Source organism: Anoplolepis gracilipes, chromosome 11 (genome assembly GCF_047496725.1).
Source record: "Anoplolepis gracilipes chromosome 11, ASM4749672v1, whole genome shotgun sequence".
NCBI lineage: Eukaryota > Metazoa > Arthropoda > Insecta > Hymenoptera > Formicidae > Anoplolepis > Anoplolepis gracilipes.
This window is the reverse complement of record NC_132980.1, coordinates 9,579,966-9,605,129: the sequence shown is the minus strand read 5'-3', so window position 1 is coordinate 9,605,129 and position 25,164 is coordinate 9,579,966. Positions and strand designations below refer to the sequence as shown.

At 40.9% G+C, this 25,164-nt stretch overlaps 1 protein-coding gene across 4 annotated transcripts in view; it reads right to left on the bottom strand.

Moving 5' to 3' along the window:
- The window catches only part of LOC140671131 (pseudouridylate synthase RPUSD2), a 124,247-nt gene that overhangs the window by 33,736 nt on the left and 65,347 nt on the right, over positions 1–25,164 (bottom strand). For all 4 annotated transcript variants that reach the window (XM_072902257.1, XM_072902254.1, XM_072902255.1 and 1 more), the window contains 2 exons: positions 9,320–9,424; positions 1,867–1,954 (listed from right to left, as the gene is read on the bottom strand). In XM_072902257.1, coding sequence (XP_072758358.1) covers positions 1,867–1,954; positions 9,320–9,424 — 193 coding nt within the window. The remainder of the gene's footprint in view (positions 1–1,866; positions 1,955–9,319; positions 9,425–25,164) is intronic.

Below are 25,164 nucleotides of genomic sequence, written 5' to 3'. Positions count from 1 at the left end.
ATTAAATAAATTTTTTTTCTCAGTATACTTTTATTTTCCTAATAAGTAGTATTAATCTAGAGAGTAGCAGCTATATTACAAGCTTTTTAAAAAAAGTCAGTCTTTCAAAAATAAAACAAAATTTTGATTGAAAACAGCGTTTTACTAAAAATCTTAATTTTTGAATAAAAAAATTGCATCAATTAACAGACCCACGTTGATATATATAATATCTTAAAATTTATATTCTTATCCAACAATAAGTATGTTAATTTTAGAATGTTTGCAATTCAACTCCAGATGAATTACAATAAAGAAAAATTGTTATCTCTTGATCCCATAATATTGCCGCACTGCCGGAGGAAACAAGCATATGTATTCGATTTGCTTCAATCGGTTAAAATCGTTAAAACGTTTGCCTGAAACGACGGATAGAGCGTCCGTTGGCGAAACTGGAAAAATGTCGCGGTAGCACGAATTCATGAAAACGGGAATAGAGCGACGTCTCTACGGTATTCGCATCGATTATCGGACACACATATTGGCAGCACACGATGGACCCGATAATTCCCCCTCTCGTCGAAATGGTAATTTAATTATCCCCCGGTCAGCTTTTCCATTTCCAGCGCGCGATCTCGGATTTCTCGCGTTCCTCGCCGTCGCGTTATCACTGATTCGTCGGCCATGGCCGACGGATAATGAGCTCTCTCGTGTCTGCCCGTTCATGTATCTGCGTTTGATAATTTTGCAGGAAGCGAGAATACGGAGAGCTTGCTCTCTCTCCATCTCTCTCTTTCAAGTATCCGGTTACTCCAATCGCGGGACATATATTGGCACAAGATAAACCAACCGAATCGAAATATATTGACTTAACTGCCATACAAATAATATCTTTCACGTATACCGGAGAGTTATACGCGAGTTTGTACGTTACGCGACAGTTTTATTCTACAAAGAGATATATAAAAGTTGTTCGACAAGGGCCGTACCAGCATACGAAGCGAATATACGCTATTGTAGTCGTTTGAAGCTTCCTTTGAATTTGCCACGGGGCAATTCTTATATGATCGAAAGATTAAGATAAGCAGTTGCTTTTGTTGTTCGATTTGAATTTTACATTTACAGGTGACAGAATTTTTTAAATTTTATTTACGACAAGTATTCAAAAAGTTGAACGAAGAATTTAAAAAAATGCAAAATATTATTTGAAGAGTATATTATATTATATTATATTTTAAAAGATATTTCGACATATATTGTACTATTATTATACTTGAAGAATTTATCTTAGAAATTTGGCAAAAATAAATAAAAATCATATTTGAAAACGATCGTTTAGCTTATCTAAATTGTTCGAAAATTCGAAAATAGTGAAAAAATTGGAAAGGAAATATACGTTGAGGCCTGGTAAAATCTGTTGCATCGCAGTTTTCACTTTATTCCGTCCTCATTTTTCGGATTCGATTTTCCCACTTGTCCTCGTTTCGACGATCATCGACGAGGACGAGCGAGAAAGTCGACTCGGATTATCGCAGCCAGTTGTGCTTATCTTGGGGATTAGCCGCGATTATTTGATTCGCGGTTGGCGGACTCGCGCGCACGAGTGTAAAGCCAATACTGTTGTTGTAAATTAACCAATTCCATTTAAGGCAACCGCATACGTTTTTATCGTCGAAAGAGAGCTCTATCTCTCGGCTATCGTTGATTCGCTCTCGGCAAAGCGGCCGGCAAACTAAATTTGACGCGCACGAATAACTCTGTGTCGTAATCTCTCGACCGGAATGCGAGACGAAAATCACAGAGCGACGCATTAATCCGCAGTATTAAAGGCGGCCTTGGGGTCGCGAGAGGATTAAATTCGAAACGACCAACACAGGAGATACTGACCGTGCTCCACGTAATAACTGGTCTCGTTGTATCGCTCGTCCGTGAATCCCGGCCTCTTCGCTTTCAGCGCTTTCGTTTCCAATTTCGCCTGGAACAAAGAATGTAGTAGAGATAAGTGACCGGCCTGGAGGAGGGGGGAGGGGGAGGAGGAAGGTCAGCCCACGGTTGCATACGACTCCGCAATGTCTGGTATATGAAATAACCGCGCGTTCTCCTCTATACAATGACACACATAAAAACGGCATAAAACAATAGAATTTTACGAGACAATAGAGAGCGGCCGCGACGCTTTAAAGATAGCGAAAAGTAATAGAAAACGAACAAATATCATTTCGTTTCCAAGTACGTATATAACGGCGCAATGATAATGGCGTGAAAGTACCTCGGCACTTATCGAATATCCCCTTAACTCGAGGATGGAAATTTTTATTTTCTGTTACCGGAGTTTCGACCGTTCCGCAGTTTTTACTCGCCGGGCAAAAATCGCGGTTACGCCGAATATATGGCGGTGCCTCGATTAAAAACGTAGATATACATAGGTCCCGGCGTTATTTGTCACTTTACGACTGAAATAAAGGACGCAGTAGATAAGTGGAGCTAGTCAGACTTTGCGCGAGAGTCGCGTGAGCTGACGTATGGCGACGATAAATTTATCGTGCAAAAAAATGCGGCACATTCCCGGGACAATAAAGAGACGCGGAATCGCGCTACGACGACGCGCGGAAAGTGAAAACTCACGGCGCAGTTTTGCGACGCGGTTCTTGTCTCGCTGGACCCGCTTATTGAATTATCACGCGGACGTATATTTATGATGACTCGAGAAAAATTCCGCGGGATTGTGTCCATCGAGATAAGATACAGATTAATCATCGTCGGATGAAAGGCGAATGTATAATATACAATGCGTCGTCATAATGCGTGAAAATTCAAATTCAGGGAGGAGAGACATGCGCCGAGACATGAATCTCGCGATACCTACATATACCGGTGATAAATCTCTTTCTGTCCGCCGAAAGTTTCGTCCGCAACGTTTATCTCGTAAAGTCGCGCGATTTCGAAATATTCTCGACAATGCGACGCGACACACGTGCTCGCTGAAATTTACGTACGACATGGCGAAAATGGTGTGCGAGAACGTCGTAAAATCTGCCACTGGTGGCCGCTGTTACAAAACGTCGACGTCGCGTCGCTGCTGAGTGCGAGATAAGTGTTGCACAATCTTGCAGAAATGCACTACGATTAAGGCGAGGCGAGAATACGCGAAGGAAATCGCGTCGCGCCCGCGTGGTGCCTAATTAAAAAGTAAAACCGTCCTACAAACTTCGCGCAACGTGTAACACGCTACGTGCACGCGCATATAATGCCCTCTCTTTGCATTTTCCGGCTTGTGTTACCTCGCTTTAGTCTGAAATCCAGCGAACCGTGACGTTTCACGATAAGGAATACGCGCGATTAGCAAAACAAGCGTAAATTGCCGATATACACACGTTTATTCGTAGATTGAGAATTGGAATATTTCCTCGTTCAAATAGGGTCAAAAACTCGGGTAAGATGGCCATTGTTTTTGAAAATGCAAAAAACATACTTTTATATTTGTTATTTTTTAACACTGTTTGGCATATTATCTTCACTGAAGCTTAAATTACGTAATATTATTGAAATTAAAAGGAAAATATTTCATAGTACAACATAAGCATTGGCCATCTTACCCAACCTTTAACGAAAAGATGACCATAATATTTAGAAAAAAATAGTGAAAACGAAAATAAAAATTATTACTCTCATAAAACAATTTACATATCTTTATGATATGTCTAACTCCGATTACGGTAGCTTAACTGTAATTTATTTGACGTTACAACAGTTTTTAGTGGGCGCATGAAAAACTTTGCAGGTAGTCAAAAGTAAAAATATGATAAAAGATTCACAATTTCGTTATTTTCGTTATTTCGAATAATGTACGCACGTAAACTACTGTAAATATACATACATCGATTATTATCTTTGGTAATGACTAAAAAAGCGCACTAAGTAGCGATTATTGAAAAAATTACAGCCTATGGCCATCATACCCTAGTTTACCCTAATTGTCCGTACATTGGAATGCCATTTGATTGTCAAGAATGTTGAAAGAATTCTTACATTAAACGTTATATACATAATTCAGAAGATAATACAAACATTATATTCAAGACAATCAAGTATACAAAATTCTCTACAACCTTGACAAACAAAGCGAAAATATCATGTTCGCAAGTAGTTTGCTCCGCGAGTGACCATCGGACATTCCGCATAAATATAATAGAACAGGAAACCCAAGATAACTATAGCGCTCGTTTGGCAAAAAAGAGGCCTTATTCTCACATTCTCTAAAGGGATCATTTTAATTTCAGATCGTTAATTAAAATTAATAAACGACATCCGGCACGTTGCGCCGGACGGAAGAGCCGCGCCTTTCGTTCGAAACAACCGACGCATTACGTTAATGGATCCTAATATTCCTGTACGCGACATGTTTTAATTAACGCGAACATAATTAGTCGAAATCGCGGGTGCATCGGACCGAAGTAAATCGGATTACACGGGACGTTGCACGTTAAATTTTCGATCGGCGCGATCGCACGCGGTTGATACGCGCCTGATACAGCGGTATCGATGGATGTCGATGGGGAAAGATTTCTCTTCGCGCTTACGTGTTCATCAATGATTATCGGCCAGCGCGGACATTGCGGACTGGCAGAATGTAATTAAGGCTGCCGCAGAGTCGCGAGCGATGGAAAATCTCTCGTGAAGCGATAATATCGATCGTAAATCGAATTACATATGTATTAAAGAGTGATATTGTTACAGAGAGACGCACACGATACATATTATTTTAATTGTAAGATATTTTTCCTAGTTTAATAAAACAAAAAAAAAAAAAACTGTCAAGCATATGTATTTTTCGCTCTCCAATTTAACCTGCCATAACAACAATTTCTGCGAATATTTTACGCCATTATAATGCATAGCACGCCGCGCTCGCGTTTTTGCATCGATGCTTCGTCGTGCGTATTACTAGTTAATTGTAATTTGCAATAATGACTGGCTATTTTAACCTCACGAGAGCGAGACAACGGATATTAAATGGAAACATTTGTGAAAATTAATATGTATATTTATTCGTCGGCGTATATATACATATATTGTTATTTAGGAAGGGGGTAGGCAACAAACAGTTTGTTTCAAGAGTGCTAATTGTAATGTTTCATTGAAAATGCATTTCATAATATACGATGACTCGAAATAATCAATTAACGTAATCAATTACGTGTAATTGGTTACGCGTAAGAAATATTTACAACCAATCAAAGACGAGTACGATCCGTGCAATAAAAAATATGAACAAAATGTGATTAAAGTCAAATGTAAAATGCAATAGAAAAAAAACAATAAGTTTCTGAAGGAAGATGTCTCTAACCACATCTATAATGAAACGATCAATCATTCGTGATATGAAACAATGAAATCCTATGTAGATATATATACAATCAAAATCATGTATTACAGAATAAATTTCTATCGTGACAATAGGTGTAATAAATTCACTCACGATGTAGCATTTCATTATATTGACAGTAGCTTTTGATCCGACAACAATCGCGTGTTCGTTCGTTTCATGTGTGCTTAAAAAAAAAAAAAAAAAACGAAATAATCAAACAATAAAATAATCCAACTTCGACACTCGGTCGAGTAGCTCGTTAACCGTAACGAGGCTGCTCGAAATTTTCGCTTAAATAATTAACGCGTCGTTACACGTATTGTTTGTGATCTCGGGTGAAAACGTTAGTCATCGCCGTAACCGTAAGAGAGAACGAGGCTGATGACAACAACGATAACGACGACGATGATGACGGCGTCGACGACGAGGAAACACGAGACTCTCCAAAGTCACAAAGAGCACAGAGTTACCAGACTCGACGCCGGAGGGGCGCGCGAGAAGCGGAGTAGCACGAAGGAAAGAGGGAAACAGACGGAAAGAGGGATAAAAACCACCCTCTTGGTTTCTCCATTTAAGTCTCTCGCGCGACGATATATCCTCATCCACACGAATTTTCGCGCCACTCGGCTCGCTCTCTGGACTTTCGGCTGTATCGACCGGCCCTAAAACATCCCTCCCTTTCACTCTCCAGCCTCGAACGACCCCCTCGCTGTCTCTCTCTCTCCCTCCCTGCCACTCCGAGTCTGAATCTACCTCCGTTCGCGAGTTAGCGACGGTCTCTCTTGCTCCTGGAGAACGATCGACCGCGTTGCTTTCATCGTCTGAGGGTTTCCTCGAAGTCCTGACGCCCGTTCGCTCTCTATCTCTTTCTCTTTCTCTCTCGTTTACCACCGGCGATGTGCCATTTAAAGGCTCATGCTTCGCCGACTTTTCCAACCTGCATTGGCCTTTGATAGATCCTCACCAAAGTACTAGCCGTAGTATTAGGTATATTTATATTAGAGGAATTTATACAGGAGAGAGAGAGAGAGAAAGAGAGAGAGGGAGAGAGAGTGTCCTGTAACATATACGTGCGCTGTAATATTGAATGCAAACGCGTAGGATGGAATGCACACGGATGTAGCAAGACAAAGAGAGACATACCAGAGGCGATCCGTGTGCGCGTGCATTCCGATTTCGGGCATGGCGAATTCTATCGCGTGTTCGAGCACGTGTAATGCGGCGTGACACGCATTATGACGTGTACCGTTCGTAAATAGGTCGTAACAAAGACGAGAGGGCGTTCAAAGTCGATCTTACGCCCGCGATAAGATTAACGACCGTCGTAAAACAACGAGCTTAATCATCCCTTTACGAAGAGGCGACAATATCTCGAGCGCTCCGTCGTCGAGCCGCGACCTGTCATCGCGTCATCGTGTTGTGTGCGTGGCGCGCGTATCCCCGTGTATCTAATTTACGACGCACGCCGCGACAACGAGAGCTTTACGCGAGCTCGGCGAAATAAATTACTTTTGCGCGCCCCGGTATAACGTATCGTCTGTCTCCTCACCTCTCGCCCGAGAGAACGCGGGAATGTTTCTTTCCACCTGCGACGCCCCCGAGGAATCTCGCGGGCGAGCAAGAGACGGAGCACATCCGAGCGAGAAGGAATAAATCCGCGACGCCGGATAGGAGGGCGGATACGACTTCGAGCGTAATGTACTTTCTCGGGTCACGCCGTTGTCGAGTAAAAAGAGTAACGAGATTGTTTGTCCTTCCTGTGTGTACACACGTATATTGCACGCGCACCAGCCACGCAGACACCGCGCCTCGAATCCTCTGGCACGGCTTGTCGCCGCCTGTTGCTGCCGCGCTTCTGTTTAAGTTTAAGACGACGATTGTTTCATCGGAATCAAATAGCTTTATCGCACGTTTGATTGGAAAAAGGAAAAGATACTTTTTTTTTTTTTTTTTTTTTTTTTTTTTTTTTTTCTATTATATCTCTCTTGTTTTCTTCTATATCCTATAGGGCAAACTCGAGTAAGATGGCCATAGTTTTTTAAAATGTAAAAAACATACTTTTATTGTTGTTATTTTTTTAATAGTGTTTGACATATCATCTTCGCTGAAGCTTAAATTACGTAATATTATCGAAATCTTGACAAAAAATCTTTACAAATGAAAAAAAAAATACATCAAGTTAAAATCGATTATACGGCTCAAAAATAAATGAGATCAGTACAGACAATACGCCAAGTGTTAAAGGTATATCAATTTTCGCAAAGTATCATTTGATGTAAAATTTATCGTAGTTTGAAAAAATTTTAAATTTAAAATTTAAATTTTATTGAAAAAATTAAAGCCTAGGGCCATCTTTTCCGTATGGCCATCATACCTTAGTTTACCCTTAGTTACCCTCGTCTCGATCTTCCTTCGCGCGATCACAGTTTATTTTCAGTAGAACGCATAATTGCCACGGGGAAATATATAATTTTAAAATATACACGTATATTTTTCAACGTATATTAAAACGTAGGAAAAAAACAACGCCTTAAGTGCGAACTTAAACGCGCGCACACATATACACACACACACACACACACACACACACAGCTTCGGGTTTACTTAGATCAATGGCGGATTAACGGAGCCATTGCTCGGCCAGAGTCGCTCGAGACTTCCCAAGCGCAGCCTTGGGCAATTAATTTCCTGGCTATCTTAGCTTAACTCGAAGCGAACTGTAAACTACTGTTGCGAGAGAACGGGAAGATAAGGAAAAAAAAAAAAAAGGAAAAGAAAGATAAACAACGTACCGATGGTAATCGCGGATTAATCGTGGGGAAATTATTGGAAGAACGCGGAATAAATCGCGCATCTCTTTCGCGAGATGCGTTGCGAATAAATTAATTTCGATTATTTTTATCCGTGATGTTTCTGCTCATTATACAACCAGTCGATTGAACACCTTCTGCTCAATCGCTCCAACGAATGCGCATTAACAAACAAATACAACGAAGCAATCGACGTTGCACCAAAGTAATCTATCTATAAAAAAAAAAAGAAAAAAAAAAGAAACATAAAGAGGTTGCATAATGCCTCTCGGCGAATCCGTGCAAATAATGTGAGCTGAAGATGATATTCCGACGAGATATACCGAGATATATAAACACCTTTTTATACCAAGGACGGGGTTAAACTCCATCGCGGCGACTTCGGCGCAACGTCGTTAACTCTCGTAATCCGCGCGAAGCTAAACGTCAAAGGCCGACGGCGACTTGTCAACGACAGTGACAAACTCGGGTTTCTCAAAGCGACGCCCCCCCCGACTGGTCGCCTCTCGGCAACGTTTATTTCGTTAATGAGCGACCGTTGCCGCGCGCGCGCCCAGCAGATTAATGAGGCCGTGCCTCGCGGCTGACGCTACGGTGCGTCGAATATCGATGAGAAGGACGGAATACAGGGGGAATGGATGGTAGGTGGGTACACACAGAGCACACATACACGATATAATCTGTTCCTAACTCGCCCGCCGCGCCGTCCTGACCGACTCTCCACATGAGTTACGAGTTACGAGGGCACGAAAATGGACGCCGAATTGGAGTAGATAGGTAGATGCTCTCCGATATAACCGCGTAACGCGTTAATTGCGTTAACTATCCTAGATAGCACGGAGTACGCACGTGCAACAACGACGGGAGTATCGTACGCGTCGGATCAGAAGCCGCCGTTAAAGCGGATTTCATTCGAAAAGTTGGCCTCGCGCGCACGAGACGAAAACAATTAATCTTCTCTTTCTTCAGCTTCTAGAACTAATTCAAGTTGCCGAAGAGCTTGAAAGGCACCGAATAACTTGTAACTCGATAGTGTCCTTGAAGCGCGAGGAGCATTTCTCATCTTCTAATTTCAACGCAACCGTCTCTGGTGCTCGACTGCACTGTGTAATCTATTAAATGGCTCGTCAAACACAGTCTGCGCAAACAAGCTCACACTTACCTTCTTTAGATCCTTGCTAGCATCAGCGTCTTCGGCTTTTCGCTTTTCCGTGATCTTTGGCGTAGGCACCGCGACCGTCGCCTCCCGCAACGGCTTCAGATCGACCTGCGACAAGAGCAAACGTCTCTCATTATTATTCTGTGTATCTTGCATTCATAATACGGGACGCTAAAATGGCACGTGGTCTTAATTTTCCAAATTTTTCCTCGCAGTCTGAGCAGCACCCGCATAAGACAAATTGCGATAGATTTAACGGCTCGGAATGTTCGTCGGAATGGACACAATGGACACAATGGACAAGGCATCATCGACCATTGTGCATCCGAATGTTGCCGCGAGCGGGCACGCGCCAAAAGCTTTGGGTGCATCGATTTATGGTAATCCGGTTAACTCGTCTCTATTTTACGGACGCGTTTACGTTCTACATACTAATCCAACGTTAATGGGACGAGTAAATACAGAGAGCAATCCCCCCGAGAGAACCCGGCGAAAGAGCTTGATTTGGCGCTTGATAATTCGACACTGCTAACGCACCCTCCCTCCCTCTCTCTCTCTCTCTCTCTCTCTCTCTCTCTCTCTCTCTCTCTCTTCTCTCGTTCGGTAATTACTCAATTCGCGAAAGTACAGGCAGGACAAACGGAAGGACAATCAATCGCTCGATTAGGGATTTACGTCAAATCTTAATCGAGTACATGGACGTTAACAGAAACGTGACTTTTGAAACTTTACGCATGCGTGCGAAAGAGAGAGAGAAAGAGGAAGTCAGACGATGCCTAATTAAGTAGCTGTTCTGTGTTCACCTTGCTTACGTTAGAAGCGTATATAATTTAGTCTCGGTAATTAAATTAAACGACGAACGTGAGGTGCGCTCCGCTTTCAACGCTCCACTTTCCTACGCTTTCTGCATTCAAAACGAAACAAGGCTAATACTCGGGACTAGTAAGAAAAGAAATGGGGAAACAAAAAAATCGTACGTAGGTAATTGCAGAAAGTGCAGTTAAAACGAAGAGACTTATGGGATACGTGGAAGAATTTTAGAATTCGCGAATCTTAGTATCTCCTCTTCTCCTTACTTTCTCCCCCTCCCCCTCGTCTCCTTCCTTCCTCCACCGCTGGAAGTGTAAATGCAGTTCAACTAAGGGTTAATACAATTACGCAATCGCATGTCTCGCCATTTGCATAATGAGAAATTAACGGGAATTACGTTGCATGTCCAATTAGCCATTCGTAATGCTGTCACCGAGATTACGAGACTACGGGGGGAGGGGAGGGGGAGAAGGGATTTAAAATAGGAAAAATAACACGAGATATTTCGATGGAAGAAATTCGAAAAGCAAGGACGAAAATTCGAGAATGTGCGTCACACGTACGATGCGCATCGGAAATTCAAACATTTCTCTCCCGTCGCGATTATCATTGATATCGCGCCGGTCCACCGGATCCCCATCTCGCAATTCATCGTGAACATCAACATCAAAATCGGCGCGGCTGAAAAATGACGGGGCGTTTGGAGGTTCACGCCGATGGAACCGCATTACGTCCGCATGGCCGGCACCATCGAATCGAGAATCCAAAGACCGATGGAACACGTGGGTGCCGTTCCGCAAACGGATTCGCCGCAAAATTCAATGCGAATGAGGCCTTAGGGTCGCTAGGGTCGCCCCTGACAACGCCCTTGCCTGCATTGCGGCTCTTTCTCTCCCTGTTGGCGATATCCTTCCACCATAACGGCCGCCGGGAATGTCTTGAGGAGAGGACCGAGCAAATTTATATACGATAAGAGACTTATATGCGAGCTTGTGAGTCGTGAACAGGTCCCGGGCTATCCCGATATCGTCAAGTGAATTCCGTGAGGGGATAAAAAAAAAAAAAAAAAAAAAAAAGTAAAACGGACTCGAAAGGCGGAAGTAATTTATGTTCATCTTAGATGCTCTTTCGCGCTTTCGCTCTTTTGCCCGCTGAATTGGTTTAGAATCCTCGGCGCGATTCGTCTCCCTTAAAATAGCCGAAAACGCGGCAAACAAGACCCAAGAGATCCAGTTTCCAAGGTACGTGACTGCGCCGCGTCTCTTTGTATGTGTATGCGTATGTGTATGTATATGTGCACAACTACATTATGGTTGAAAACTTTCCTCTCCGTATGAGACGGAAAGGATGACGAATAACTGCTCGACGTCTCGCGCTACCAAGTTTCTCCCCTCCGTTAGATTCTGCAAATGCGCTATTATTACGTCACATTTTAACGATAAATCCCTCCTCGACAGATGTGATTTTCGTTTAACGGAAATTTCGCAGACATACGCCCGCTTGAATTCATGCAAAAATATTCATCGTAGAGAATTGATTTCTGCGAACCTCAAGTTTCGTGAATAATCGAAAAATAAAAGCTCGAAAATTTTGTAGTAACGATGTAACGAGAAGCTGGCTATATTACATGGTCGCTATATTTATCGACCCGTCTCGCGAGAAAAAGATTTCCGAGATAAAGCGACCGTCGTTCTTCGCCAACGTCTCGCTCCTGATACGTATTTATGAATAAAGCCCAGCCGGCGGCGACAAAAGGGAAACGGAAGCGTCGTTTCCCCTTCTTCCCGAGAAAACGAGACACCCGGGATTCATCCATCACCAACGATATAATTGAGAAAGAGCCTCCATTTCAGGATTTACATTTTAGCCACCGAGGCCAGGACTCAATCTAGCCGTTTATCCCGCGAACGAGGGACAGGCGGAGGTAAAATACACTTCCGAGTCATTAGCGGAAGTCCTCGGCTTTTGTGTCCCCCCTCCCCTCCCCCGCGATGCCACGAATTTTTCATCAATTTCCGCAGACGCCATTTCGCATCGTACTAAATTGCTACGCTTATCGGCTTATATTTTGCGCGATCCATAAAACGAAAAAACTCCATATTTCCGACATCGAAGGTTCGACTGTGTTAACTGCTGTATAATATTGTATTAAATCCCGTATGAATATTCAGCAACTTGCAAGTTTTCGTAAGAGATATTGTATCTATAGGTTGTTTAAAAAAGAGACCACACATATTCCGAAAGCAAGCAGTATTAATCAAAACGAGAAAAAGTTTAGTACACATCTTACAATTAATATCTTTGAAGATACAAACTATTTTTTTATTTGAAATCTTTATCCTTTTATTGATTGTCTCATAATGCAGTAAACAAAAGAGTGTACTTAATAATTTTGCAGTTAATAAACATAACTAAATAATAATTTATAATTAGGAATTGTGATTATAGCTATCAATACGATATTTATATTAAACGGAGAATAGTAAGGTTTAGTTAAAAAGTGTATTTAATTAGTAAACTTATTTTTTTCACACGTGAAGCGGTAGATATAATTTCCTGTTACGGTTTAGCCAACGAAAATAAATCTACAAAATTCGGTTTAGAAGACATGTATTTTAGAATGTTACTAAACTTTTTTCCTGATTTTGATCAATACTATTCTGTTCTCAAAATATCTACTGTCAAAATATTTATATACCGACTGTGGACCCTTTTTCCTTAACATTTTGTATCTATCCGATTTTCGAAATATCATAAAGTCGATCTGAATCGAATTGTTATCCGCTTATTGTTGGAGTTCTTGGACTTACGTACGTAATTAATAAAGATGACGATTATTTTTAGCGCAATGATCGTGCGCTACTTTGATCACCCTTGAGTGAAGCCGTCACCCAGAAACTTGTCTTTCACCGTTGCCTTGACTGTATACGACTTTGACACGATATAATTCTACGACTCGATTAATCTAGATGCAAACATGTTGCATTACGATTGATGTTTGATCGGCAATTATATCGCTCAGATTAGCGCTTAGCACTGGTTCGTTAGCGTTTATGCGTTATTACGGCGTCTCGATATATAATTTCCAAAATGTAATTTCCAGATTGACGTTTCTAGCGTTCACAATGACAAAGATCACGTGAAATTGGGAAACAAGCTTTGGCGCGCTTTCGAATGATTGATCGAACGGCGTATTATTAAGTCGATTATCATAGCAATGGATCATATCATTAACGACGTGAATGCATCCTCCGTTAATATCTGCATACATATTTCAAGGTATATGCATGACTGGCTTAATGATTCGTAACCGCTGTAGCCGTTGATTCGATGCTTATCATTAATGTTGAACATATTCGACCAAAACATCGTTCCACGTGCGTGATGTGTCGAAATATAAGGCGATATTAATTTTTACACCGCAACCGTGTCAAACTTTGCGCGAAAAAAAAAAAACTTGCAGGCTCAATTTTTCAACGGAGCGAAAAAAAAAGATATTTGTGTCGGGTATCATCGAGCCGCGTTAATTAATAGTCGCTCCGGGTAAAACGACTGTTCCATCGACAACGGGAGCAATAATTGCCATTGGGCTGACAAAGATTTATCATTTACCGCTGCGTTGCACTATAACCGAGTAATCGTTAATCTTTATCACAAAGAAGCTCGACACCGCACGAGCTATATAACACAATAATATTAAAAGGATATAAATATTAAAATCATGATATATCGATGCATAAAAATACTGGCATTTGGAAGTGTATCGCGTAAGAGAAAAATATGTAGGAGGGCCGTAATCGTGCTAAAAGCCAGATATTTTCTACGTTAAAAAATCGTTACGAATTTATGATTAAGATAGGGTAAAGTCGGGTAAGGTGGCCATAGTTTTTTAAAATGCAAAAAACATATTATCTTCCCTGAAGCTTAAATTATGTAATATTATCGAAATTAAAAGGAAATTATTTAATAGAAATTTTATATTATCAAAATAGTACAACATAAGCATTGGCCATCTTACCCAACTTTTAACGAAAAGATGACCATAATATTTATAACAAAATAATGAAAACGAAAATAAAAATTATAGGTCGTATAACAATTTACATATCTTTATAATACGTCTAACGTTGATTACGATAGCTTGACTGTAATTTGTTCGACGTTATAACAGTTTTTAGTGGACAAATGAAAAACTTTGCAGGTAGTCAAAAGTAAAAACATGATTCACAGTATCGTTATTTCGAACAATGTATGCACAAAAAAACTACTGGAAAAATCGATTATCTTTGATAATGACTAAAAAAGCGCACCATGTAGCGATTATTGAAAAAAATTCAGCCTATGGCCATCATACTCTAGTTTACTCTATACTGTGTAATATGTAAACAGGGACATTTCGGAGAGAACGGGCGAATTTTATCAAAACGCGGGCAATTCGTGGAGAAGCAATTATCCTCGTGTCTTGTGCGGCGACATTAGATTAAATGCGAGACCAGCACGACGAGAGAAGGCACGTAACGCGGTTGTTTTTGCATCTGTGTCTTTTTCTCCAAATCCGGAAAGAGTAATTCGGAGCAAAGCGAGCATGAGAACCAACAATGAGCGGGTGTGCAAGCGTTATAGTCGCAACTTCGTTAAACTTGGGATGCCTCATTTCCTAATGGACGCTTTTCTCTCTTTTCCTCTCTCTCTCTCTCTCTCTTTGCTCTCTCTTTATTTTATTCGTTTCTTTCTTCCTCTCTGTTCTTTTTCTCTATCTGATATATCACAAACTAGTTAAAGCACTACTCCGCGATAGGCGCGTTTCGCGATTAGATTGGCGAAATTTTTTATAGCAGTTACACTCGCAAGATGTTATCTACGTTTCATCCTCTTTGATCAATTTGGAGTCAGTGACAGCACGATGGGAAAAAAAAAAAAATAAAAAGAATTGAACGAAAGAGCCACTAGACGAACATCTTATTCCTCATTTAATTTTCATTTCTGATCAAGAAATTCCGAATTGATCGTAAAACTTGTAAACTTCAATTTGCAATTACTCGCTAAATGAGCAACTAAACGAAGTAGTAATAAAAGTCGTAATATCATTTAAAGTACCTTGTACATCTAATTTTTACTTCTAGAAAATATAACATCGTAATAAATTATTCCGAATGTGCGTTATATTCCTTCGAAAACTTTCTCTCTGTAACTACAACAAACTTACAATTTGTCTAGTAGCACGCGATCATTTACTGTCGCCATTTACGGTTCATTGAATTGTCGTCGCGGCAATTACAATCCACCAAGACCAAGCTACTGCCTGTTTGATTATCCTCGTAATTTATAGTGAAAACTGCTGCCTGAAATATTAATGCACGTATGAGAGAAAATTACGCGAAAACAGTGCGCGCATCACGAAGGCCCATTGTCCTTTTACGTATACCGGATTTTGATCATCACCGTAATATTTTATCACGTAAAACGAAGTTGTTCTTATGAGGAAAATTTACGCTTCGGTGTCTGACAAAGTAAAACAGTCTTTCGTCGCAAGGTATATAAATTAACTCTCTCTCTCTCGTCTAGGAAATAATTCAAAGCAAAATTTCGTAAAATATAGCGTTAAGTAAAGGACACTATCTTGGCGTAATAATATTCCACGTTTTACTCTTCAAAGTATTCGACAAATACATTTAACAATCGTTAATTTTTAAAACAAACGTCGCTCCGAGATACTTTCCGCGACTGCGTGAAAAGAATTGATTCGCAAAATCTCGAGTGATAAAACATGACGTTGCGCTGTAAAATATACGAATATACTTTTTATTCGCCCGCGATATAAGTCTCTCTTCTGGACAGTTTGACCTTTCGCGAACGACGAGTCGCCATCCCGGGTATAAAACTGAAACTGTTTTATCAATACGAACGCGGAGCGAGAGAAGGAAAAAAAAAAGTCGCGTCGCGTCCTTCCATTGTACGTACTGACGTGACGTAATCTGCAAGTCAACGATAATTTATTCTCATCCCGACTTCCGACGAGATGTCGCCGACGAAAACTGAGACTCGACATCCGTGATGCGACTCCTCCGTCAAATCGTGTACGGAGTTTCAGCGCGCATCTAGTTTACGGGGAGAAATGCGCTCTCTCTCTCTCTCTCTCTCTCTCTGTCTCAAAGTGACAAACTAAATTCCGCAAAGCGATATAATCACCGCCCTTTACGATTCCAAATGTACCATACACTCGTGAATTCGAATCGAGTCGACATGTACGCTAAATGCGCACACAAGACGAAGGAAACTTTCCTAACACGATCAATAAGTTAAATTGCGATCGGTCATGGAAATAGATTGCGAACGAACGTATACATCCTGGTCTCTGATAGGATTTGTTTCAGCTTTATACGCATAACATTTAAAAGCGTAACGTTAACATAGAATTGATGAATCGAGCATGAGATTTAGAATCATTGGTTTCTAAAAAGAGACTACTTTGTTACAAGTATATATATATATATATATATATATATATATATATTTTTTTTTTTTTTCAACATTAGAAACGTTTGCCGATTCTTGGCTTAAACCGTCTCTCGCACAGACTCATAAAGTATGCAAAAACAAAATGTAGCGTAATACCTGGCTACCATAAATATTTCGCAAACGGCCGAAGGATCTTCTCTTCGAGTGGCTTTAGAGAATCGTCCACATGCATAAAGTACGTCGATATAACAGAGTCGCGTTGCATCAGACCAGAAGATACAAAGATGATATATCTTCACGTCTGGTGCAGGTTAACTTATTCAACCGCTCGCTTCCTCCTGGAATATATTTCGCGAAGTTTCTCGCAAAGAGAGAATTCACAATTTTACATCGTGCCAAAATAATTGCATGTACATAAAATTGTAATCCTCAAAAAAAAATTCTACGACTGCTTCGGCAATTCTTTTTTTTTTTTTTTTTTTTCTCGTGAAAAATCAACCTTGCATTGTCCGCGCATTGTTTAAATGTCTCTATCGATTTATAACGTTTATAACAGCAAACACATGTCGGTGCTCGTATGCGTTTCGGATCGAACAAGATGTTAAACTTTGCGTGTCTTCGCGCAATCAGACATTTCCACTTCAATGTGAGTCGACGATACATGAGAAAGTTTGTTGTAACTGCACGAGCCATTATGGCAAAAATCATTTGTTCTTCCGAGAGATTGGCGATAAAACGGAAACCTTTTTACTCGAGTAACGCGCACGATGAGCGATAAATCGTGCGTAATAGGATGGGGATGAATTTTAAGAGAAAAGCGCGCGAGGGTAAAGAAGAAATTTATGCCACGACACACGCGCGTCACATGTGAGTAACCGCGGCTTTAATTAAATTATACTGAGATATAAAAAAAAGTGTGACGCGTGGTGTAATGAACGCGCGACACGCAACACCCTGATCAGCGGGTAACACACCCTTCTTGGAAATACGTATTATCCTTTAATGCATAAAGCATGTAAGAGAAAAAAATCGATCATATAAATTTTTCCATCGACGCTAAATTTGTCCAAAAAAATAAAAAAAAAGAAGAAGACAAAATGACACGGTCCCACCCAACACGTGAGCGAAATGTGGACAACGCGACAAGTATGTAGTTGTCGGACATCGGCCGCGATGACACACGCGACGAAAAAAAAAACGAAAGAGCGACGGGAGAACAACAAGGTTAATTGAAATGCGAATAACGAGGAAAAAAAGTGGCACGAACAGGGAGAGAACGGAACGATCGAGCATCACGCGATGTCCTTTTGATCGGTCTCTGCACTCTCCTTTCGCACACCCCTCGATCTCCCTCGCGAGAAAGGCAAAGAGAGGGAGGGGTGGCAAAGAAGGGTTGGATTGCGTGCTAATATCGCGTATATTCCGCGGCATGTACGATTCGTACAACTGTTCTGGACACACACACACACACCCAACGGTGTATCCAGAAGCTAGAGGATTAAAGTGGAAGCAGTGTCGCATAAAATATTAATTGCTCCTTCTCGTACCTTGATACAGTACTCTCGATACATGCCATCTGTGCTCTGTGTAATCAGTGCGATTGATTCTTAATTTCTCGATTCGATCAAGATTAGCAATTAATGTACGATACGTGTCGCGAGTCACAATTCGCAAAAAATAAAAATGTGCATTTAAAATATATAGAATAATATAATTTAATACTACGCTACGTGTGCAACTACATTCTCTAGTTGCATCAGAGCTCGAAATGCTTTTACGAGACGCGTAAAATAACTTACGCGCAAAGAAATCATTTCTCGTCGTTATTTCAGCACGGAATGCACAGGTCATACAGTACATCAACATACATATAAATTTAGTATCGCACAATATCCGGAAACGCGTATTCTCGCGGCTCGCCCTGCATCAGCTGCTGAAATATCACGTCGACGTCGGAATAATTTCCCATTTCTGCATGTCCCTCGAGCTCTTATTTTTAACAAAACTCAGTGCGGCAACGGCGTCCCTTCACATTTCCTCGACTTCCATTCCGCGCGGAACATATTTCTCGTATTCGCTATGCACGTTGCCTTGCCGCTCGATCTTGCTCTCCCAAGAGCACCGAGACAGGCACGCTTATACGACGAATGAAAAGCCGAGAGTACGAAATAAAAGGACGAGCAGAATTCTTTCGTAAATGAAAAAAAATCCTTCGTTATTACAAAAAAAAAATATATATATATATATATATATATATATATATACGTATATGGATGTATAAAATCATTTGCATGCAACCTTCTCCTGGTTACTATATCTTTATAGAAATTCCTTCGAGATTAACTATGACATAATTTATTAACCCTGATCGTTAATCAATAAATAGATTCATTTTTTATTAATTCCTGTAATTCCATAACATGTACAGCCATTGACAAAATTATTAGGCACCTTTAAATTTTCCGTGTTTCTTTTGTAAATACTATAAAAGATTAAAAAATTTTTAAAAACTATCGATAGCACTTTAAAGCTGAAATTTCAAGCTTTAAAATGTTATTTTTATTTTTTGTTTGCGATAACTTTTCGCCCAGTATCGACAACATGTCTGAAAAATACAGATTTAGTTTCAAAATTATGTATCTCGGCCAAAAGAAATTGTAGGAAAGTTTAAAAAAAAGCATTCTGTAGGCAAAATGTTGTAGTTTATAAAACGTGACTTAAATTTTTCGAGAGAAATTTTTTTTACCGAGTTGCAAAGTGCTAAAAGTACAATAAAATTTTAAGAAACAAAACAATGTTCTTTTTTAAAGCGCAGAACAAGGAAAATACAAAAATTTTTTAATGTACTGATAACGCATTAAAGTTGCTATCGGTAATTTAAAAAATTTTTTGTATTTTTCTCGTTCTGTGCTTTAAAAAAAAAAACATTGTTTTGTTTCTTAAAATTTTATTGTACTTTTGACACCCTGCAACTCGGTAAAAAAATTTCTCTCGAAAAATTTAAGTCACGTTTTATAAACTACAACATTTTGCCTACAGAATGCTTTTTTTTAAACTTTCCTACAATTTTTTTTGGCCGAGATACGTAATTTTGAAACTAAATCTGTATTTTTCCGACATGTTGTCGATACTGGGCGAAAAATTAAAAACTATTTGAAATTTTAGCTTTAAAAGTGCTATCGATAGTTTCTTAAAATTTTTTAATCTTTTTAGTATTTACAAAATAAGAAATACGGAAAATTTAAGGGTGCCTAATAATTTTGTCAATGGCTGTACTTGATTTATTTTTGACATAATAATTAAACGGGAAAGAGGATTTCTCGCGAACCCATCGGCATCTTCTGTCCGTGTAAGCGACGAGATAAGAGAGAGGGTGCATTTCATCTCTCAGAGATAGGCTACTATAACGTGACGGGGGCCGCAGCGCATCGGTGTGCACTCAACGGCGATGGTTCCCGTGAATGTAATGGGAGTGAAACGTCGGTGCATTAATTAACGTCGTCGGTAGGTAGGTAGGTAGGTATGCACGCCGACGTTAACCGTCGTGCACTCAGAATAACGAGGACGTCGGGAGGGCGCTTGTTCCTGTGTGGACGTTCCAGGATCGACCGGAGTGTGCGGCGCGTGTGGTCAAGTAATATGCATTTAATTCAATACCCCGCGGAGAGTTAGTTACGACGATCAATCACCACGCCGGTGTCCGTGTAACAAGGGAAGAGAAACGGAGGAAACCTGGATGCCAAAGCGTAAATCCCAAATCCGCGTGATTACTCGCTCCGTCAAACTTTGGTCGTGACGGTGAAAAAGCGACCGCGAATCTGTCAAAGCATCTGTCATTAACGGCAAGTATATAATACAATTAACGCGACAATACGCTCGATATAATCTCACATCCTCTTCTATCGCGTCTCATCTCGCGCCACCGCTTCCCTCTTCCTCTCTTCTCGCTTCGCGGATACAACGAGGGGAAAACGAGACGCTTTAATTAATTTCCCCGTCCCAACGCGGTTTCCACGCAAGAGAACGCGTCCCGGCGAGCGAAACAACGCGCGTGCAGGCATGCTTATTCATAAAAAAAGAGACGAGGTAGCGAAGAATAACCGCGCAATCTTTGCGAATAGAGTAAGCAAAGTCAGAGTTTGGTAAGTAAAGTCGGAAGCGAAGGGTAAAAGAGAGAAGCGGAAAAAGACTAGGGAAAGGAGGAACAAACCGTCTAAAAGAGATACCGGCAATTAAAAACTTTTGCAATATCAGTTTTTTCCGTGCGTGCTTCACCGTCACAAGTGCCCTCACCTACATCCATTTTTCACAAATATATCGACTGCGTTCGACCGTACATATATATTCGACTGAGAAGGGTCTCTCTCATGAGAAGCTGTACATGTACGTTAGGTTAGGTCATTAATTAGGCCAACCGTAGTATACGCGCGTCTTTGACGTGACCTATGCGGTAAATCCTTCAGAACTGCAGCATTGAAAAAAAGGAAAGAAAAAAAAGGAAAAAAAAAAAAAATAAATAAATAAATAAATAACGTCGTATCTCGGCGACACTAATTACGTCGATTATGTGTGGGAAAAAGGCCGAGGTATCGTATTTTTAAGCAAGTTGAAAGGCCGCCTGTCGTGCCTGTCATTAGCAGCGTAATGAATGTTTAATTATAACTGGAAATTATGTGGAGATCTAGACTAGAGCATATCTCTCGTCCTTCGCGGTTATTACGTCTCTCTCTCCCCCTTCCCTACCCCTCGCCCCCCTCCCACTCCTACAACGTATTCACCTCGCGGACAGGAAGAAGAATTACGCGCGGGCACGCATCATACTCTCCCTCCTTCTCCTTCACGTACCGCGATGTATATTAGTCATGTCTCTTCGGCGCGCGCAATTGCAGTTACTGAAAAATTTTTTTTCATCCTGCCCTCGTTTTCGCGAGTAACAGCCTTTCGCCGGGGCTGCTCGTGACTTATCGTCATCCACCCCCTCCCCCCCCTTCTCCTTTCGTATATAGGAAGCGGGCGCGAATTTTACTTCGCCGACGATAGTTCGAGTCTCGCCTACTTTTGCTGGCATGTCTGAAGTCGAATCCGAGAGAAACTCCCTCCCTCGATACAGCAACGGTGGTTGAATCGCGATTCGTTGATCCAATCTCGATAATCACGAGGTTCTTATGTTGGCGAATTAATTTTACCAATCTTATCGTTAGGGCTCTTCAACATCGAGACAGAGAGTGAGAGAGAGAGAGAGAGAGAGAGAGGTAATCGTTACTGAAACAATATAAGATCTACCACCTAACAATGGTAGTTAAGCCTCGCAAGTTTCGCAGCTTCGGGAACTTCATTATGCATCGTCTGACTGAAGTTTTAATAGCTGTTACTACTTTGCTACGTTTGCCGCTGTAATTTAGTAGGTTTATTGTTCCGCGCGCGTTCCATAAAGTAGCATACTTAAGTACTCCGTTTTACCATTGCGCACATTTCGTAATTAAACCTCCGGCGGTTTGTACTAATTAAAAACTTTAAATGTGCCGCCCCTCGCATCGCACAATTATTTTTCGAACTATCATATACATTTCGCATACGCGCCATGTAAAGTTTGTTGGTTAAGCGGACTATAGTTCAAAGAAATCGCCTTACAAATTTCAAAACGTTGTAAAACACGTACCATTGCATTACACGTGTTTGTGTATCGCAGATAATTTTCATATCTAAAATAATAACAATTTTCTGCCTCGAAAAGACTTCTCTGAAAAAAAGAAAAAAAAAAAAAAAAAAAAAACCGCACACGCGTTTGAAAAATTTCTATTCTTCTTAAGAGAAAACTTTTTTAAATCGCAACGTTTCTAACAACTCGCGTTCCCGACGACATTTTATCCACTTCTTATCGCGGCAACGATGCATCTCGAAGGACAGCAACGAGCCTCAAGGCGGCGTGAAAAAGAATGTTCCCGGCTCGCGCGAGAAATTCGCGTGGAGTATATATATTTTTTCGCGTGATAACCGCGAAATATCATGACCGACCTGCGCTCTGAAACTCCGGGCCGTTCTCTTTCTCGAAAGTATATATTTGATAATGCACCCGGAAGGCAAACTCCGTCCGAACTCGGGGGGGGGGTTTGTGAGGATGCACAACCTTTCCGTGTACAAACGTGTGTGTGTGTGTGTGTGTGTGTGTGTGTGTATAGTGTGCTTATACCTATATATGGTATCCCTACGACAGAATCATCAACGTGAATCTCGAGAGATTGAATCTGTACATCAAGATTAACTTTCTCTCTCGCAGGAAGCCTTCTCCCAACTTTTTCAAAACATAAAAACTTCCATAAATAAGAGACTGTATTTTTGATTTGTTTCTTTACTTGGTCGGTTATAAAATCTTGCAGTCGATTGATTTTCCGTGCACGCCCAGTGTGTGTGTGTGTGTGTGTGTGTGTGTGTGTGTACAAAGTGGGAAACTACGCGGGAGTCGTTTCGACCTGGCTAAAGTATAACCGATCCTCGAGTAAACTCAAACGAAACCGGGGCTATAACGTCGCGGGTGGTGATTTCGATCGACCTCGTCTAAGAATTTCGTGAGCTCGGCCATGAGAGACGGGCCGGGCCGCTCCCGAAACGCTCGTGATAATATTGCAGGATAAAGCGATAAGCGATCGCGGAAACGCGGCTTCGCACAGATTAGCGGGAACCCGGGTCTTTCGTAAATTAGACGGACGAGAGAGAGAGAGAGAGAGAGAGAGAGGGAGAAATGGAAGGACGCAATAATCTCGATCATAAATATCGTACTTCGCGACGGCGACGTTCCATACGAGGTTGTCGACCTGCGGAATCATAATCTCAGAAAGTACGGGGCTGTTTTACGCGCACGTAGGGACGAAGGAATTGGAAGGGACCTTTACAAAGAGAAGTAATCACGTTGATGCCCTCATGAAATTATATAGGCACTCCAGAGAGTCCGTATGTACAGAGTAGTTCAAAGTAACTGATCTCTCGTGTATCTTTAAACGCGGATGTGAATAAGTGATTAAACTATCATAACGTAAAATGCAATTTGATGTGATACAACATCTCTGTGAGCAAATCCATCAAAGTATGATGGAAATTACTTATTCATCTACATATCTTCAAGATACACAAAGCAAAAAAAAAAAAAGGAAAAAAAATAAACTCACGCTACAATAATTAAAAAACGAATAGAAGCTGACGAAAAACCCGGGCGGAAAATGAACAGCGAATTTGTGCTCAACTTTAATTCTTACTTAAATCTATCTTGAGTCTAGCCGCAAATTGGGAAAGATTAGAACCGAGTCGAAAAGCCCAACTAAAATTCAACTTTGCAAACTATGAAGGGAAGAACGAAGGAACAAGAGGCAATGTAAAACGAGGAGTGGCTTACGCACAACGAACGATCGATAAGAGGCTTTGTTGCTCAAAGCAAACAACAGCAATCTTCGTAAGATGTTTTCGAACCGATATATTAAAGTAGGCGAAAGAGACTTGTAGAAAAGTGGAGAGTAGAATTTCTTATTGAAAGATTCTCTCTCTCTCTCTCTCTCTCTCTCTCTCTCTCTCTCTCTCTCTCTCTCTCTCTCTCTCCCTCTCTCTCTCTGTAAATGATGTATTTTGAGTTTGATTGAAAGTATATAAATAAATTCGCATATAGAGAGAGAATTTATACGTAGCTTATATCATAACAGAGTCGCGGATCAAAAACCACGTTAACTCGACTCGACTGCTTTCGTCAGCGATTTGCATAAAACGGAGCGAATGTTAGCGAAGTACGCGCTTCCGCCGCGCACATCTCCGTCGTGTCGGGGAAAATACCAAATTGGCTTTAGCGCGAGAAACGAGAACTCTGCTACGGCGAGCGGTAAAAATGTACGACTGCTTAGATACGAAGATACGAGCCACGTCGGTGGAAAGAAACTAAAACTCGCGAAAGAAAGACTGATTTACATTGTTTGTTCGACCGCGAGTAAATTAGGTCTTCTTTTTCACTTGCGTAATAGATGGACGTCTCTCCGTCTGCTCCTCTCACTTTGCAAGGGCGCAAGAACGTTTGCTAGTAGCTAATATCCGGCGCGTTTCTTTGTTGGACAACGCTTAATTTCCTCTGCCTGTCTGCGGTTTGTACCGTGATACAACCCGCGCGATTCTGTCGTCAGATTCTGACCGAAGAAAGAAATGAAGAAACGAGAGAGAGAGAGAGAGACAGAGAGAGACAGAGAGAGAGAGAGAGAGAGAGAGAGAGAGAGAGAGAGAGAGAGATAACACTTGGTAAAAGGCCTTTTTGGAACAACCGTCTTTCTCAAATTAATCCTTAGAACCTCAAATTAAACCTGTTTCACGCTTCTTTATAACATTACCTCATATTTATGTATAATGTATTCATATGTAAAATAATTTAAAAACATTTCGATATGTGGGACATTTCGATATTTTTAGAATTTGGTAATATTGTGAAAACTGTGATTTTAAAAAACGCTGTTATTGCAAAGAATTTTTATTGCGACCATGCGAATAAATAAAATTGAGGGCAGTGCCATCAGAGAATATCAAAAGGGATTCCACAAAAATTATATAATAAT